General features: G+C 37.3%; 3 protein-coding genes across 3 annotated transcripts; 1 reads left to right on the top strand and 2 right to left on the bottom strand.

The window, feature by feature from the left end:
• Positions 1–655: 655 nt before the first annotated feature.
• Positions 656–4,516, top strand: ucmaa (upper zone of growth plate and cartilage matrix associated a). Its single transcript, XM_067427534.1, has 5 exons — positions 656–796; positions 1,250–1,306; positions 1,488–1,583; positions 2,754–2,852; positions 3,548–4,516. Exons 1-5 carry the CDS (start codon positions 739–741, stop codon positions 3,640–3,642), a joined length of 405 nt encoding a protein of 134 aa, XP_067283635.1. The 5' UTR covers positions 656–738; the 3' UTR covers positions 3,643–4,516.
• Positions 4,517–4,917: 401 nt separating this feature from the next.
• Positions 4,918–14,381, bottom strand: mcm10 (minichromosome maintenance 10 replication initiation factor). Its single transcript, XM_067427194.1, has 18 exons — positions 14,244–14,381; positions 13,435–13,668; positions 12,636–12,881; positions 12,375–12,558; positions 11,498–11,663; positions 11,239–11,406; positions 10,312–10,428; positions 10,037–10,230; positions 9,876–9,946; positions 9,669–9,782; positions 9,154–9,271; positions 8,740–8,968; positions 7,617–7,749; positions 7,402–7,538; positions 7,056–7,169; positions 6,487–6,632; positions 6,307–6,349; positions 4,918–5,277 (listed from the first exon to the last, which is right to left on the bottom strand). The coding sequence occupies exons 1-18, from the start codon at positions 14,248–14,250 to the stop codon at positions 5,194–5,196; spliced, it is 2,505 nt and encodes an 834-aa protein (XP_067283295.1). The 5' UTR covers positions 14,251–14,381; the 3' UTR covers positions 4,918–5,193.
• Positions 14,382–14,711: 330 nt separating this feature from the next.
• nudt5 (nudix (nucleoside diphosphate linked moiety X)-type motif 5) lies at positions 14,712–18,226 on the bottom strand. Its single transcript, XM_067427166.1, has 10 exons — positions 18,099–18,226; positions 17,862–17,964; positions 17,684–17,751; positions 16,885–16,937; positions 16,698–16,805; positions 16,505–16,600; positions 16,315–16,416; positions 16,202–16,210; positions 16,059–16,112; positions 14,712–15,188 (listed from the first exon to the last, which is right to left on the bottom strand). The coding sequence occupies exons 2-10, from the start codon at positions 17,910–17,912 to the stop codon at positions 15,079–15,081; spliced, it is 651 nt and encodes a 216-aa protein (XP_067283267.1). The 5' UTR covers positions 17,913–17,964; positions 18,099–18,226; the 3' UTR covers positions 14,712–15,078.
• Between the last annotated feature and the right edge of the window lie 39 nt (positions 18,227–18,265).

The raw sequence follows: 18,265 nt of genomic DNA on the forward strand, positions 1-18,265 counted from the left end.
CAAGTGATAGATGAATAGATAAACGGTGGATAAAATGATGGATCAATGGATAGAAAGAACAAACCAATAAATGATAAATTAAACAAACACTAGATGGAACAAACATGGAAAAAAAACTGATGGATGGATGGAACAATATATGGAACAATAGATGGATATGGCAGATGGATGGACAAATAATATAATTGATGGATGGAAAGAACGATTGAATAAAACAGATAAATGATGGATAGATGGATGGACGGAAAGATAGAGAGACAAACAGATAAGCGATGGGCGGACGAATAGATCAAGTCTGATCTCAGGGTAATGCAGGGAGTATTATTTATGATGACAGGTGATTGTGCTGATATTGAGTTAATCGCTTAATCCTGATGAGAAGCTGCTTGAGAAATCCATCACATACACTTGATCTGTTGTTCATTCGTTTCATTAGAAAGGAAACCTGATGCTAAACTGTAAATCTGCCAGATCTAGAAGTTTGGCCAGCAGTAGTAAAGGATGATGGGGCTCTTACGCACACATAGGGTCTGATCAGTGGGTGTGCTCTGGGGTCCGTGTCTCCCCCTCTCGCCCCTCCTGCGTTCCTCAGGGCAAATGAAATTCCAGCTCCCCCTCCTTTCCTCGCCTGGCCTTCCCTCTTTTCTCTTTCTTTTAAATACACATGCTCTCTCTCAGGTCTCAGGACTCTCTGCTGTGGTTCTGATATCAGAGTAGGACACGCTCATCTTTTTAAGGATGGCCTGGAATCATACTGTCCTGCTCACCCTGCTGTCCACTGTCCTCATTTTAATTGGTGAGTAACCCCATTCAATTTTAGGGTAGGGGTAGGCTTAGTGTAAGAGAGTAGCATGTAAGTCCTCATTTAGATCATTAACAAGTTTATTATATATATAAAATGGATAATGTGAAATATTTCTTCACAATCCTACTTTTACAATAGTACTATGGTAAAGTGAAGATTTTAGATACTGTCTCATGGTGCTTTTCTATATACCAAGGTACTAAATTATTAATATATTCATATACAATTGTTTTTAGGTTTAGGTTATTTAGAATAAAATGTACAAAATGCCATAAAGGCCATTATAAAATATTTTATTAGCAAGTTATTTTTGTTAGTGTATTCAAAGACAGCTTTAATTTCTTGTAAAACACATTGGAGGAAAAGTTATCAAAATTATTTCATTTTTCTTAATGACCTGATCAGAAAAACGGTGAAAAGAAAACTCTCTCGCTCCCTCTTTAGTGCTGGCAGGGGTTGAAAGTGCAGCCGTTAAAGATGGAAAAGACAGTAAAGCTCAAGGTGATCTCCACACACACACACACACACACACACACACACACACACACACACACACACACACACACACACACTGTGTACTTTCTATAGATAAACATTTTATACAGTGCAAACTGTATATTCTATCCCATAAACACAACCTTAAAAAAAAAAGCTCTCTTCTCTTACTTCATTACTTTTGCAGGCGCATCTAAACGAGTTTTCATGCCAGCATCTGATGCCTCAAACTTCTTCAAACGCCGCGGCCGCAGATCCCCAAGAACTTATGAGGAGTCTTATGGTAAGTGCAGGTTCTTTACTGGCGTGCATCTATAGATCCATGAGGAACCTTTAATAACCATGGAGTCTTTCCATTGCACAAATGATCTTTATAGTGAAAAATGCTTTAGATAAAAAATAAAAAAAAATGATTCTTCACACTAAGAAAAAAAGGTTCACTGAACGTTTCTTTAGGGAACCAAAAATGGTTCCCTAAATGGCTTCTATGGCATGACTGCAAAAACTCAATTTTGGAACCTTTATACACTTTAAACACTATGCTGGTGATTTCAAATAAAACACCACAGCTTAACATAATAGATAACAACATGGATAAAAACCAACCAGAACCGTACATTTAACATTTATTACTAACTTTTTCCATTCCTCATAGTCTATTCTGTACTCAAGTCTACTTAATTAGCTATGCAGATTAAAGGACCAATAAGAATAACACCACTGTTGGGGTAATGCATTACAAAAGAACTTGAGCTAAGTAATCGGATTACTTTTTAAAGTAACGAGTAAAGTAAAATGAAATATCTAAATTACTTTATCAAAGAAAGCAAAAATAAAAATATCTTGGACAATTAGCAGCCTCGAGTTAAAAACTTTGAGAAGCACTGGACTAGAAGGACCAACTGGACAATATGGAGCTGTTCGCACTCTCTCTCTCTCTCTCCCTCCCACACACACATACTGACACTCGCCCAAACGCCATCAGGCCGTCCCTTAACCTGCCAGCCTACGACTACAGCAATAAAGGCATGGAAAAGTTTTACTGAAGTGTATTTCAAGTTGTCAGCAGTGCGTGTGTGTGTGTGTGATGGTGCAGGAGCAGACACTGCAGGTTGGAGGAGTTAAAGCAGTTGGGGCCCGAAAGTGGAATGTGCAGACATGAGCTAAACTAACCTCCCTCACCGATGGAGAACGAGAGCGAAACCTTCATTATTGTTGGCACCCAATTTGCTAATATCTGTGAACTGCTGGTTTATGGGAATGTGCGTGTTGCCCTTAAACCTGTTTATGTTGAACAGTCTAGAGTTTTAAGTATTCTGAGACGTCTCTAGAGAGCAGGAAAAAATGTGTTTTTGCAGGTTTGCAAGGATAGATGCTTAACCGCTCACGCACTACCAAATGTTGGAATGTACCTGATTTCAGTGCTGAAATGTGTCTTTTCACTCACTTTTAGCGGAGCAAAGGATGAAGATAGCAGCGAACGAGCGAAGGAGGGAGCACTATGAGGAACAAAGCAACGAATACGAGAACTATTTAGAGGAGGAGCGCGACGGTGAGACTGATATCCCTGTTTGATTATCTTGGCTGCCAGAGAAGAGAAACACGCTGTGCAAAACCTACACGGGATAAAGATAGCAGACAGGCCTGCAGGACTAATAAGAGCCTGATGACAGCAGTGGCTCTGAGCCTCTCAGACACCACAATTATAATCCAGAACCCTGGATTGGTGACACTAGATTCCTGCACTGATTTGGAAGTGAAATTTGGCACAGTAGACAACATCTAAATTGAAAATGTAAAAGTTCCAAGAACACAGATTGAGAACAGATTAGTGATTTCAGTTATGAATTCCATGGAAACCCTAGTTCCAAACAATGCCTGCGTCTCAATCTGTTCCCTAGTTCAGTAGTCAGGGCACTGATCAGGACATAAGTCAATGGGCTGACTCCCTGATCAGTGCCCTGACTACTGAACTAGGGAACAGATTGAGACTCACCCAATATCACAGTTATTGTTTCTACATAAATGTGAATATTTTACATTTATTTTGGATAATAATCATGGCCGATGATCACAATGGATAATCACCCATCCATGGCCAAAATCTTGGCAGTAATCAATGTTACTGCCAAATCTCCATTTTAGACTTTTTTATTCGGTTGTTACCTTTTTTTAGTTATAATATAGAATGTCTTTGTGAAATGGTCTCAGAATCCAGTTCTAGCTGCAGTGTCTTTGCATCAACAGAACAGAATGAGAGGACCAGAGAGAAGAACGAACAGTGGAGAGAATTCCACTACGATGGCCAATACCCACGATACCCTCACCACCGCCCGCGCTGAGCACATGCAGTGCCTCGAAAGCGGATCTTCGGTTGAGGGATACTTTTAGGACATTATGTAACTATTATTCAAAACATAAGCACTTATAGATTCAAACCTCTTAATTCTACAGAGCTCCTTAACAATGAGATGGGAGGGAAAAAAATACGAGATGGGAGGAAATATTATGCCTTTTGCGTTATCTTGCAAATGTTAAGCATTCCTCAGAGAGACGTGTCCGTTTGCGTTCACCAGGGAAACGTTGAGTTTGCTCACAAAATTGTCCCAATAAACTTTACATTCGCTTGAAAAATTTTTGCATTCCCCCAATGCTCTTTGCATACGTTCACAAATGTTTGCGTTCGCTTAAACTGTTTAGTTCTTTGAGAGTGAAGGCAGTTTTTAAGGAAAAATCAGAGCGAAAGCAGACATTTTGCGAGTGAACGCGAAGTTTCCTGGGGGAACACAAAAGTTGATAATGTTAATGCTTTTGCGTTCTCTTCCAAAGATTCTCGGGGCAATGCAAAATTTTTATTGAAATAACATTATAAAATGTATTCAATTTTCTTCTCCCATCCCATATTTTTCCAGTGTCGTGCAAGGGGCTCTGTATAATTAATGTATAATTTGTGTGTATGGAAGGTGTTGTTTGTTTGTGTGTGTTATCCCTTATTTTGAATCTAAAATATTCTTTACTGGGCTTCTTAAGTATTCATGATTAGATTGTTGTTAAGAAAAACTGCTTATTTCCTTCTTCATTAATTACATTCAGCAATCATCTGACCTCCCTTTTTCCTTTTCATCTTCCACATTAGTGAGGATTTGATATAAAATGCAACAACCAGAAGGATAAAAAAAAAGGAAAGTAAAACCAATAAAAGTAAAACGTAAAAAAGGAGTTTTGTCTTTATTACAATTGTCTTAATGTCATAAATATGGTAATATATATAGTTAAGTAAAAAAGTAATAATATAAGTTAAAAAACTGCATCTACAGATGGAATAATAATTCCAAGGCAGTATTTGCTGGCAATGGAGTGACATTCCTGTGCTGAGAGTTTAGACAGACGGGATAAAGAGGGAAAAGGAAAGTAGAAAGAAAGATTTATCGACCTTGCCGAGCCTCTGTGCCATTACCCAAATCTCACACGCACCTGACTTACTGCCACTCCTACCGCTTAAGGAAAAGCACAGAGGGGTAATAAAGCTTTAAAATATCACTGCATGCTGTGAGACGAACAAGATTTAGCATGTGTGTCATCCCCTCTGGTCAAATCAACATGAGAACGATCACAAGTTCACTTAGTATCATTTAATTCAGGTGCGCCACTTGGCACAGTTTATATAAAAGTTCAAAATTAAAATAATAGTACATATTTACACTTAAAAAAGTTTGACAGCTTATCTTAAAATAACAAATATATAGACAACAGACACAAGCACTACTAAAAATCACAACAGTCGCACTTTCCGTGTATGAAGACATGATCCACGGCTCCTCATCTGTGTGTTTAGACTCTTCAGATGAGGCTGGATGGAGACTGGGCTCAGGCCGCACACGGGACAGCTGACTCTACTTTAAACTGCTGAGGAATTTGGGCTGTTCCTCTCCGCGTGGCAACAGTAGCTCCCCTCCGATTTTGGGTCCCTTTTTCTCCTGTGGAAGTGAAATACAGAGCGAGTTACACACTTCTATAATTAAATTGCTGAAGTACCAATGAAAAATGCAACCCAATTGTAATTATTTATATATAGAGGGTATGCACTTGACACTACTGTCACGTGACGTCGGTCGGCCACAGCGACTGTGGTTGCGCCCACTGAGTGGCAAAAACACTGAATGTAAGCACTGGTTTTCAGCGTGAATGCCGCGCAAAAAATAAAAAATAAATATGAAAAGAGCTATAATATTGAACCCAAATACCCAGCGTGTAAACAGGAAACAAGGAGCATCCGAGGGTTAAGTAAAGGTTCCATGAAAATATTTTGTAAATGTTCATAAATGCATTATTAAAGGAATTCTAAGTAAGAAATGTATTTCAATTAATCATAAAATGTCCCTGATATGTCACTAGACATTAAGAAATCATGTTCATTTCAAATACTTATATCACTGACAACAGTAGTCTGGCCAGGATATTGTCATTTAAAAGTTGTTGTTGCAGCCCTCAACTGATGTTGATGTTGACATGTTGTGTTTTGGCCTGAAGCTCCACCCTCCACCTATCTACCAATCATAAAGTCAGTAGTGTTTCGGCATCTGGGTTGCCAGATCTGCTCTAGTTACCACAGCTGCAGCTACAAACGTTCCAGCAGCCTATCTGGCAACCTCGAGTCAGGGGGAGGGGGATACACCGCTCGACAGTCATTTAAAAGTGATTGCAGTACCAATTTGCCACAATCGTTACATACACTTCCTTTAAAAGGTTAGTTCACCCAAAAATGAAAATTAGATGTTTATACCTACACTGGGGGTAAGCAGAAAGATGTCTAATTTTCATTTTTGGGTGAACCCTTTAATAGTAATATGGATTGCCAAGTTGTATCTTGGCCAAATAGTGTCCCACCTAACAAACCTTATGTATTCAGCTTTCATATGATGTATACATCTCAAAAAAAAAGAAAAAACTGACCTGTTTTTTTTTTAAATAATAATAATAGCTGTAGTAAAGAATTGAAACTGTACCTTTAACATGCAGTCTCTCTCCCACTTGAAGAGGCCACAATGGCTAAAATGGAAAAGTGCAATTTAAGTTATTACAGCAACTTATCAACTAACAATTAAGTATTAAAATGTCAGTATCTTATCAGATGTCTACTATAAAATGACAGCCATGAATTCTGAAAGACCTGCTGTGTCACCCACCTGCAGGCTCCGTGTGGCATCCGTGCCAGGCAGATCTTTCTCTGTCCGCAGGGGCATTTGAAGAAGCGCTTGACTGCGTCGTGCCACTGGTAATCATGCTTCTCTTCCACGCAGCGGTCCGCGGGTTTAAAGTGGGTGTATTTACACTGCGAGAGAGAAGGGCTCATGAACTTAACTGCATAAATGATCTGTGATTTACAAGCGTAATCAGTCCCAAACTACATAATTGTGTAACTAGCATCTTAAAGAGGTTTGGTTTGCCTTTGGTTCCTCTTGAACAACATTTATGTAACAAAATTGGTTCGTCATTAAGATTTGCTGTGAATAAAAAACAATTTGCTACTAATGATGCAGGAGAAATCACTTTTTTTAGAAGGACCTGAATGAGACACATTAATAAACGTGCTATTCCACTGGGATTTTCAAGCGGACCACTTGAAATTTAAAATCCACCCAGTGCTTTTTTTAACCCTATTTTTTCACTGGAAAAACAGAGTTACGTAATGTATGGCTTACTCCACATATAGGACTGATGCTATGTCAGTTTAGTTTCAAGTTTGTTGACTTACGGTTTTGCAGGTGACAGCCCGACACTTCATCTCCCTGATGCTCTTCATCTTCTCCTCCATCTTCTCTTTTTGCACCAGCGGCTCAAAATATTCCTGCATGGCCTGCTCCTCAATCTAGACGTATAACATTTAGTCAGACATGCATGAAAATTCCACCGGGATATGACTTGAACAATCATTTCATATCACATGTGGTGAAAAAAAAAATCTCTACAGCATCCAAAGCAAATAAAGCCAGATCACGCTGAACACTTGCTGTGCCATATCCTGCTTTCAAATCAACCGCAAGCTCCGCCCACCTATTATGATATCAACACACACGCTGCTGTTCGGCCAAGATACACACCTCTCCCATCATCCACGAATTTGAAGACTTAGCGTTGAGGATACGCTGAAACTCCTCCGATTGGATGTACTCCAGCTGTTCCCGCCTCTTTTTCTGAGCTGGCTCCTCCTCCTCACCAATGAAATTCTCATCTGTTACTGCAGATAGATTTATAGAAGAATAAGTGGCTTAGAGAAAAGCAAACAGTCAATCATAAAACTCATGAATGTGTGTACCTTTAGGTGTGGAGAGATTGCGCTCTACTCGATCCACGATCTCATCGCTCTTGGCTCGCTTGCGTTTTACAGCATTTGGGTCGTCTTTAACAATGACTGAACCTTTGGCTTGGAGTTTCCTCACTGCCGCCAACTAATAAACAACAATAAACAAAAACAGCTATTCTAAACTAATTTAAAGCAGATGGAAAATCATCCTGAAAGCATCAAGAGTTTTCAATCCAGCGACCCAAAGGGAGCTGCAAGGGGGATGTTGACAGTCCGTGGAAAATTTAGGAGAGTAAAAATGTAACTTAAATGTAAGAGAATTACTGCTTTGAGGATGGAAATCATAAGATTAATGTGATTATTTTATTTCAGCTTTTGTTTTTAATAAAAAAATAAAGATGCATTAGAGCATACTCTTTTAAACTTATAAATCAACAAATAAAAATAAATGCATTTTAATGTTCCATTTTAAAACATTTATTTATAATTCAATTAACTACTTCACTGTGCTTTTACAAAAAGTTGCCAGCCGTCACCAGCATTTTCACAAAACTTTGTTGTATGAATATCTGACCATACAATATATCAAAAGAAATAACAGAACCTTTGCTTTTTAAAATATATATATATATATTTCAGCTTTTCTAGATTTTATTCATGGTATTGCAACACTTGAATGCTGTATACGTTTTTACATGTAAATAGCAGGTAAAGATATAACCAATTGAATTATTTATTTTTTTAAAGTACAAATATTTTTTCCTTTTTATTAATAATATATTATTATTAGCTATTACTAATGTAATACATTATAAAGTTTATCAACCATTAAAAATTATTATTGTTAATTAATTTTAAACTAATTACCACTAATTTAAAATACCTTTAGTTATTTAACTATTAAGAATGGTTTATTATGCTAATGTAAATACATCTTAAAGATCATAAATCTCACCTTCCTTGCAATAATATATATTTTTGTATTTGTATCAAATTCAACTCAACATGAAAATGATGCTCTTCTGGTTTTTGCATTTAACAGCACTTTAATACCAGATAGAAGAAAAAGACAGACAACATTCTGGTAATTAAAAAATCCTTTAACAAATGATGGCGCACTTTCCCAGGCCAGTACCTTTGTGACTGAGACGTTTTTTGATGAAGGTGGAGACAGATCAAAAAGAATGTCCTCTCCTTCTGAAAAGCCACGGCCCAGTGTTGGAACAGGAGGACCTGAGAGACGGGACACAGGGCCAGACGACACTTTTGAAACCTCCGAGGCTGCTTTTGGGGAGAGCAGGGGACCCCTGCTTACACTAGGCCGGGAGGGAGCAACAGGACTCCCACTATTCTGACCCAGGACCCTGGGTAGAGGGAAAAAAAAAAACTATAGTACATTCGCTATAAGGACAGTTTAAGGGTCTTGATTAAGAACACAACCACTCCAAAAACTCAATATGGAAACACTAAATGTATCAGATTTCAAATGGAATGCAAAACAAATGCAATGAGTAGTTCAAGCAACAGTTATTAAAAAAAAACATCTCACCTCTTTTGAATCTCTTCTGCCTTTTTCTTTCGAGCAAGCATTCTCTGCTGGTGCTGTTCTTTCTGCTGTTTGAGAAGGTCAGATGCAGATATAGATTCAACTGAAGATCCAGTCGCCGCTAAAACAGGCAAATAAAAAAAAAATAGATAGATTAGAGAGATACATTTTTTTGCATGGTATCACATTGACAAATCTGCTGGCGTTTGTTTTGTTTCATTGCATCCCAATTGTGGGGTGGCATTCAACAGACATCTGCTGGCCCAAAACAGTACTGCAGCATCAGAGAACATTCAGAATTATTCTTAATAGTCAACTAGTAGCTCTTAAATTGCTTCAAACTAATGAAAACCAACAGCGATTGATGTAAAATATGGTATATTGACCATTAAGTCGTGTGGTTTGAATATGCACAAACAAGTCATTTTAGTCTGCTCACGTTAGAGATTTAGAATGACATGAGAGTTAATAAATGCTAATAGAAGTTTAATTTTGGATGAACTATCCCTTTAAATTACCTGTACTCTTGGCCTTTCCTAAATGTCTCTTTATATTAAGTGCTCCAGGCGTCGGCATAGACATCAGGCCCTTGAAGTCATCTGAACAGCCCGACACCTCGCCCGAATTCAGAGCTACCGGAAAAACACTTGATTAGATATCATAAACAAGCACAAAACAGCCATTTTGAGAAGAAGAAAAAAAGGTGTACTAAACAGAAAGTTTACCAAGTTTCTTAGTTGGGATGGAAGCCAAAATAGACAGCATAGTGGGTTGTTTCTTTGGCTGTGGACCAGACCTGTCAAATTAAAAGATTTATATGATAATTGTATGGTTAGTGAGGATTTAGAAAGAAGGTGACAGTCATAAAAAGAGGCAGTAAACTCACGTTGAGGGTGCACATGCGAGTGAGGACATGCCCCCGTAGTGAAAGTTAGATTGGCACAGGCGCTCCTTCAAACTTCCCCGCCCCTTTCCTTTGCCAGGAGCGGAGCCTGTGAAGCTGGACTGAAGCTCCGCCCTCTTGGAGCTCATTTTCTTGTACTGGGCTTTAACGTGGTACTGGCAGTACTGGCATTCGTACTGTTAAAGCAAACAGGAGTAATGAATTGGTTGATCATGAAATATTTCAGAAAAGGTTGATGTCCCAACATGGAGACTTGCCAAGTTGACTAGCTGAGTGCAAGTGTCCCCGTTCTTTTTTTTTGCCTTGCAGGTGCCGAAGTCCATGGCTTCTCCCATTATAAGGACCTTTTGTGGATGGTCCACTGTCAGGCTGAGCTGGAGAGAGCAACACATACCACGACTCATTAAAATTAACATGAAACATTGTTTGCAATATTTTACTTCCAGAATCTGACTTTTTTTACATAATAAAAAGGGGTTATGTATAAAAGTGTTATTATAATATTTAGGTAACGTGTTATATAGTATAGTATTATGTATATTTGAGTATTTATTTTTATACTTTCATTTAAACTGAAGTATTAATTTTGTGTACTCCTTTTTTATATTTAGCTTTATTTAATAAGGTATTTTAGTTTATTTATTTAGTTTCAGCTTTAGTCATTTTACTTCACTTAAATTACAGCTTAAAAACATTTTTAATAAGTTCCTTAAGATATTTTTTTTTCTAAAAGAAGAAATTGATTCCATTAAAGTAAGACTATAGTTTGACAAATTATATTTTCTTTGCATGACACGCTGACATGATTACAGAACAGAATGGCTCTTTCGGCAATATCCTGTTATACATTATCCCATTGGATAAACATTTGTTTCATGTGTCAGAATGGAAGAGAGGCTCTCGGAAATGCGTATAAACTCCACATATTTTTGATTTTCCAATGACAGTCTTTTGATTGGCAAAAAACACTCTGAGCCCTTCACTACAGGCTTTCGTAGACAACCTAGTTGGGGAAGGTCTAATTTTTTAGGTTTCTTTGCAAACTGTTCACACAAAAAACAAAAAAGATGCCCATTTAAAGATGCAAAGAGTCACCTTGTGAATTCACATAATGTATGTTTATACAAAAATAATGTTTGATGGTTTTTAAAATATATGATATTGAGGGCTTTATCTTCACAAACCTCATTGGAACCCTCTTTGTTCTTCATTGGGTTTGGATTAAGGATGCCAATCACTGTCCCAGTGTCAGTCTTCCACAGATCCGTGTGAACAGACCCAAACAGGAAGAGTGACACATTCACTTCCAGATTATGAAGGTCATTCAGCTTCCAGATGCTGAAGGTTTTCCCCTACAAAACATACAAGTGTACAATCAAACATGCAATATGTAATCCATATACATGAGTTCAGATCTTAGAAACGCCTTGAGACAACTCTTACATTGTTTTTGCTCTGTGGGGTAATCTTATTTATCACCACTGCAAAAGTGACCCAATCGCTGTCCTCTAAATTGTCCCTGGCCAATCGATCGGGCAGCTGAGAGAGTTTGATCAGTTTGCGGGTGGCCATTTTTTGCTCAATGTCTATGGAAGACAGACGTGGTTTCCTACAGAAAAACAAAAACATTGTGCTTTTAATAATAAAGAGAAAACCTGAAATGCATATAAGATGGTAAGATGTTATCAAGTTAATTTAATGAGGATAACATCAATAAATAACCATTTTTGGTAATTAATATTCTATGTATTGAAACCAAAGAAAGCTAAATTAAAGAGGCCATTTAAAGCCCTTTTTTCAAAGGCTTGATTATGTTTTTGGAGTGTACTGGAAAAGGTTTTCATGCTTGAATGTTTTTTTTATTTATTTGATATTGTTGCAACACTTATCTCCCCTGTCTGTCAGTAACATGGTTTAGTTTCTGTCTATGAAGCCCCTCCTTCAAAAAAGCATAATGCAATCTAATTGGTCGGCTGGACCTGTGTGTGTTCTTGTGTGTCAAACCGCTTTGAGCATCTCTTGGAGTTTCAACACACTACTAAAAGCAATTTAACTAGGCCTCATACTTTTTTGCATATGCATTTAGTGAAGATTATTATATTGAGGAATATTGTGACATTCATTCCCAGAAGAAAACTACAATGGAGGCATTTCAGGGAGTTCAGAAACAGTGCACACTGAAAATAACACCCTTTGAATTAATTGTGTTTTGTAACTTTGTAGACATTTTTCATGCTCAAACAACATTACACAATAAAGAAAGTGTAAAAAAAACAAAAACATAATAGGACAGTTTTAATAATTTCAACACGCCACTGACCGAAGTCTGAGACCTGAGAATTTCTCCACAGTGACCTCTTGATTGACAGATGGACGAGGTGTGGCCTGACGCACAGTGGGAGGAGACTTGAGAGGGGGCGGTGACTTCAACATGCGGTCTATCATTGGCTGAGATTGGCAGTTCTTCATACTCTGGCCAATGGTAGTCTGCCTTTCTGAGGATACTAATTTACACACAAAAAAGTTTGATTTAAAGCATATATGATATTCAAATATTTAAAGCATTTAAATAATGTGTCACCTGCTTTGGGTTGGTGGGCCGACCTCTGCTTATTTTTCTGTTTTAGTGTTGCACCTGATGGAGGAGAGGCATCGCTGCCCTGTCGTGTTGGTGGAGGAGTTTTCAAACCCCCCTGAAGTGGCGTTAAGGGTTTGGTGCTCGTCTGTCTCTGGACGGAAGGTTTGCTTTCAGGCTGTGTGGGTTTCTGTGAGGCCTCCAGCTGCTGCTGTAGCTTTTGCATCTTCTGCTGCATTAATTTCAGTTCGGCTGGAAGACAAATATAGTCATCACCACCACACAACAGCCTGGGCCCTATTTTAATGATCCGAGGCCATGGCGCAGGTGCACTTAGAGCGCGTCCCAATCCATTTTTGCTAGTTTATCAATGAAAAAAATGGTTGGAGTGCCAGGCACACGGTTCATTATGTGCAATAAACCAATCATAGTCTCATCTCCCACTAAATATTTCTGTGCTGCTACATGTCCCTGTGTGTGCGTAATAAACAGTGTATGCACGTTGTGCACCCACCTGTTGGTGCATATTAGTAACATGCCCTTTAAATAACACAAAAATACTAGTTTTCAGTTGCCTTAAAATAGCAAAGCGCCAACAATGAGCCTCGTTTTCAGACCAATAGGCCCATGGGGAAACAGATAGGTGCGAGTGCATTTTCTATTTAAACAACAAACTGGACGTGAAGATGAACAATGTCAGGCTGAAAGTAGCACAAAAAAAACTTGCATTGCGCCGGTGTATGATAGGGCCCTTCATGATTAAACTGTGCATATCTAAACATGCCCAGAATAACTACATCATTACCCTCCAGGTCTTCCTTTGACTTATTCAAGTCACTGCCGCCTTCAGCAGAGCTGGATTTCCCAGGTGCCACTTCTTCTTCCCCTTCCTCCTCTGGCTCAATATATTGGTGACCATCATCATCCTCATCGAAGAGGTCGTCCAGATTGTCAGTGCCCTCTCCAGCAGCGGGAGTCTCAAGATTCTGGCTCTCACTCTCCGCAAATAGAGACAGCAACATGTCCAGATTCTCCTCCTCTAATGTCAGACACATGCAACATAGTTACATTGTATAGTATATTGCTCGTTCATTAAATATAGCAGTTAAATAAAAAAAATTAAAATACATGTACTTTATAATATGATACATTTAGTAAAAATATATTACATATATAACATGTTATAAGGATCACACACACACACACACACACACACACACACACACACACACACACACACACACACACACACACTATTTAGAACAGGGTATTACACACTGATTAAAGAACAGATTATTATAATATTACTGTCATGTGTAATACTCTTAAAATACGGCATATAAAAGTACGTTTTATGATACTATGGCCAAAACTGTATGTCAAAAGAGCAACAACAGCATACAAAAGTGCTTACTTACAAACGAAATCATAATTAAACAAATTTAGCTATTATATTATAACATACTAATATCATAACATATATTTAGTGAAAACCGCTCAAGAAATTACGGGAACCGGGAAGTAAGAGATCATTTCTCATTTAATTTAAGTAGGATTTAATCAAACAAGTAATAAACTGGTCTAACATTTGTACTAATATGCTGCCGGACATACCTGTCATTTTGATTTTGATTGCCTTCCCTTGCTTTATGTTTAAATGAAAGCTATTTAACAACTCCCTGCTGGAACAGAAGACTGCTGTTGTTTCAATGTTGGCGCGAAAAATGTTTAATATTCAGGACCCCGGAACAACGTCACTTTCCGGCAGAACTGCAGAACTTCGTGCCTGTTCATAACAAAAAATTCAGCTGTACAAAAACATCACAGTAATACTACGTTTTTGTAACTAATAATAAATGCAATATAAGTACGTTTAGTGTAGCGTTTACATTTCCAGGTCAAGCGAAAAAAACAATGCGTTCCAGCCGAAATAATTGTCTGGTCTGTTCTTGGCAAATATTTCAATTTTGCTTATAAAGGTAAAATTTCGACTTAAAATACCTTAAACTGATTGATATATATAAATAATGATAAGAACTAATAACAAATTAGACACATTAGAAACAAAAAAGATGCCACATCTAAACAGTCAACTTTATTAGATAAAAATGAATAGTTAGCCATGTAGAGCACTGCATATATAGACAGTTGGATACACAATACATAACAATTCGCTTCTGAACTTGAATGCAGATCTACAGTACATGAAAAACACACTTTTTAGGTCAGTTTTATGGGATTTATTCCAATAACCTAAAAAAAACCCCCACAGATCTAGCTGACAGAACTTTTAATTCAATTTGGTCAGTTAAATCCTATGTAATAACCTAATTAATCTTGAATTGTAAACCAGTGAATACTTGTTAATTAAGTAAAGTAATGCTAGTTGATCAGGAATGTTCAGGCAACCGTGGTAAAACTCTAAGGCCATGGTCAGTACTAGTTGATTTCACTGCTTCAGCACAGGCAACTCTCTGGGTTTAAAGAAGGCCTGGGACATCCCCATAGCATAGATATACACCTTGGAGTCCACGATGATGTTCTCTTTTTGTAATAACTCTATAAAAAAGAACAATAAAAGTGTAGTACATGTACAAGCATTTTTCTTATATTTTCTTATTCTCCTATATTATTCTCCTTATTATACCTAGGCTGAATTTATTTAATCAAAAATACAGTAAAACAGTAATATGACATTGGAACATTAACGTTTTCTATTTGAATATATTTTAAAATGTAATTTATTCCTGTGATGTCAGTATCACATGATACTTCAGAAATCACTCATTTGCTGATTTGCTGTTTAAGAAACATTTTGTTATTATTGATGTCAACCCCCCCCCCCCCCCATTTTTTGCTTCTTAATATTTTAAGTGATTAAAGTGACCGTGATTCATTTTTTCAGGATTCTTTGATTAATAGAAAGTGCAAAAGAAATAGAAATGTAACTTTATAAATGTCTTCACTGTCACTTTTGATCAATTTAATGTATCCTTGATGAATAAAACGATTCTTTCTTCTTTAAAGAAAAAAAAAAGAAAAAAACTTACTCTTACCTTTATAAATGGTAGTGTATTACTATAATAATATTAAGCAGCACAAATATTTTTAACACTGGTATTAATAGAAATAATAAAAGAAAATCAGCATATTAGAATGATTTCTGAAGGATCATGTGACACTAAAGACAGTAAATGAATCTAAATATAAAATATATTTAAATAGAAAAGTTATTTTGAATTGTAATATCTCACAACATTACTGTTTTACTGTATTCTTATGGAGCATAAATACTTCTTTCAAAAACATCAAAAAAATCTGAATTATTGCAAATTCTGATTGTCAGTGTCAGTACAAATTTTTTATTTAGCAATAGTTATTTATAAACAATGGATATGATTATAAACTGAAGATTTATGAATCACTCACCGTCAATTTTTTGTTGAAATTCATCCAAAGGTAGAAGAACAACCTCCACAAATTCTGAGAGACAAAATACATTTTCAGAAAAAACACAAATCAAGACATTATCAATAATGATGACTTATTTTTACTGGAAAACAAATACATACCTCCATCACCTAGACAATCACAATGGAGACAAAAGATAGAGCATGAATTGTTCTGCATTCATTTAAAAAACAAAACACATTTTACACAATAATAGGAAATAACCTTCACTCACCCAGCTGCTGAGTGGGGTTTATATTTGCAATGTCGTCTCCATTAATATGGACCATCACGATCTGTGTGGTGCAGTTAGACAAGCCTGGGTCTAAACATGTGACTAAAAGACAGAAAATTGGATGAGATATTAAAATATGTGAGTTATAAACATTTTATTAAGTATTCACACATATTACAAGCGGTTGTACCTGGGGTGATGCCCACGACCTCCCCTTTGTAACCCGTTTCCTCCTTTAGTTCTCTCAAAGCAGCCACTTCAGGACTCTCATTGTCATCTATCAGACCTGAAATATTCATGCAGAGAGAATAATCAATGGTTATTTTATTGTATATAGACTATTATATGTTGTACAAACCTAAAGCAGACTGGCATCATCAGACCTGCAGGAAACTCCAGTACGTTGCATCCCAAGGGTGGTCGAAACTGCTTCACCATGACCACACAGTCTTTATGTAGGGTCCGCTTCAGAAGGGCTATGATTCCCACACCTTATAATATGTATATAGCATTAAAGCATGAACAAAGTTCCAAATGAAAGAGTGTGAGAGTATTTGGAAGCACACACACCATCAGCTGTACTGCCGGCTACTCGCGTTGTTCTCTTTACGGTTTCCCATGTTCTGAAGGGACAAGGTTCCACAAAATATATTCCAGTTAAGTGTCTAAAATTCTCTGTCCATCCATACATCTTTAAATAGATGGCTGTTTGCCAGTCTGTCTGTCTGTCCGTCAGTCCGTCTATTGCTGCTGTCTGTCCGTCCATCCATGGCTGCCATCTGTCCGTCCATAAATTGCTGTTTTTTTGTCCGTCTGTCCACCCATATCTATCTATCTATCTATCTATCTATCTATCTATCTATCTATCTATCTATCTATCTATCTATCTATCTATCTATCCCTTCATAAATTGATGCCGTTGTCAGTCTATCCATCCATTCATCTATCTATCTGTCCGTCTCTCTCTTTAAATTGATGCATTTGTCAGTCTATCCATATGTAAGTATATCTATCTGTAAATTGATGTTTGGTTGTGTATCCATCTGTCTAATGTTTATGACTATCATTCATCCATCTAGATAGATAGATAGATAGATAGATAGATAGATAGATAGATAGATAGATAGATAGATAGATAGATAGATAGATAGATAGATAGATGCCTGTCTGTATATCTAGAAATTATTAAGACATATAAATTAGGCTGTTTGACAGAATTAAACAATAAACCAAATTATTCCAATTATGTATCTATCCAACTACCTACTGTACTAGCCTATCTGACTGGGAGTAATCAGTGAGAGCATTATCATGTCCACTCCGCTCAGTCCAGAGGTCACACATCATTAACATAGTCACAGATCAATACCTGGTGCTTCCAGAGGGATCAACATATGTGGTCTTCTCAAGCTTCACCCAATTTCCAGCTGCTATCAGCTAACAAGAGCACATATTTTAATGTTAAGATCCCTTTGTAACAATATGTGTGTTTACATGATGAAAAAACGTAACTGTATTTTACTATGCGTTTAAGACAAGGCTCTTACCTCCTCGTTGATTACATGAGGTTCAGTAGCGGCTTTCTTTGGAGAGCTCATCTTGTGCAGGCGATCAGTGATGTCTTTCTGAACACTGGACCAGCTACAGTAACTGCACGTGCAACAGAAATTAAGTTACAGGGCGCATGATGTTGTCATGATGACAATAGTCTATTTTAACTAGAAAATACGCAAAAAAAGGTAACGAGAGATCTGTCTCTCGTTTTGAATTCGCGGAGTACGTACCAGACAAATCCGAGAGTGTGTCAAATAGATCAGAGTGATCTAGCCCGAGAAAGAAATGTTGTTTAGTTAGTTTGCTTTCATGTAGTCACGTGTTCAATGAACATCTGCCTACTTGTGTGCAGCTAAAACAGTTCCTCCTCTTGTATATTTCACATTGCATCATTGCA

The sequence above is a fragment of the Pseudorasbora parva genome, chromosome 20, assembly GCF_024679245.1.
Source record: "Pseudorasbora parva isolate DD20220531a chromosome 20, ASM2467924v1, whole genome shotgun sequence".
NCBI lineage: Eukaryota > Metazoa > Chordata > Actinopteri > Cypriniformes > Gobionidae > Pseudorasbora > Pseudorasbora parva.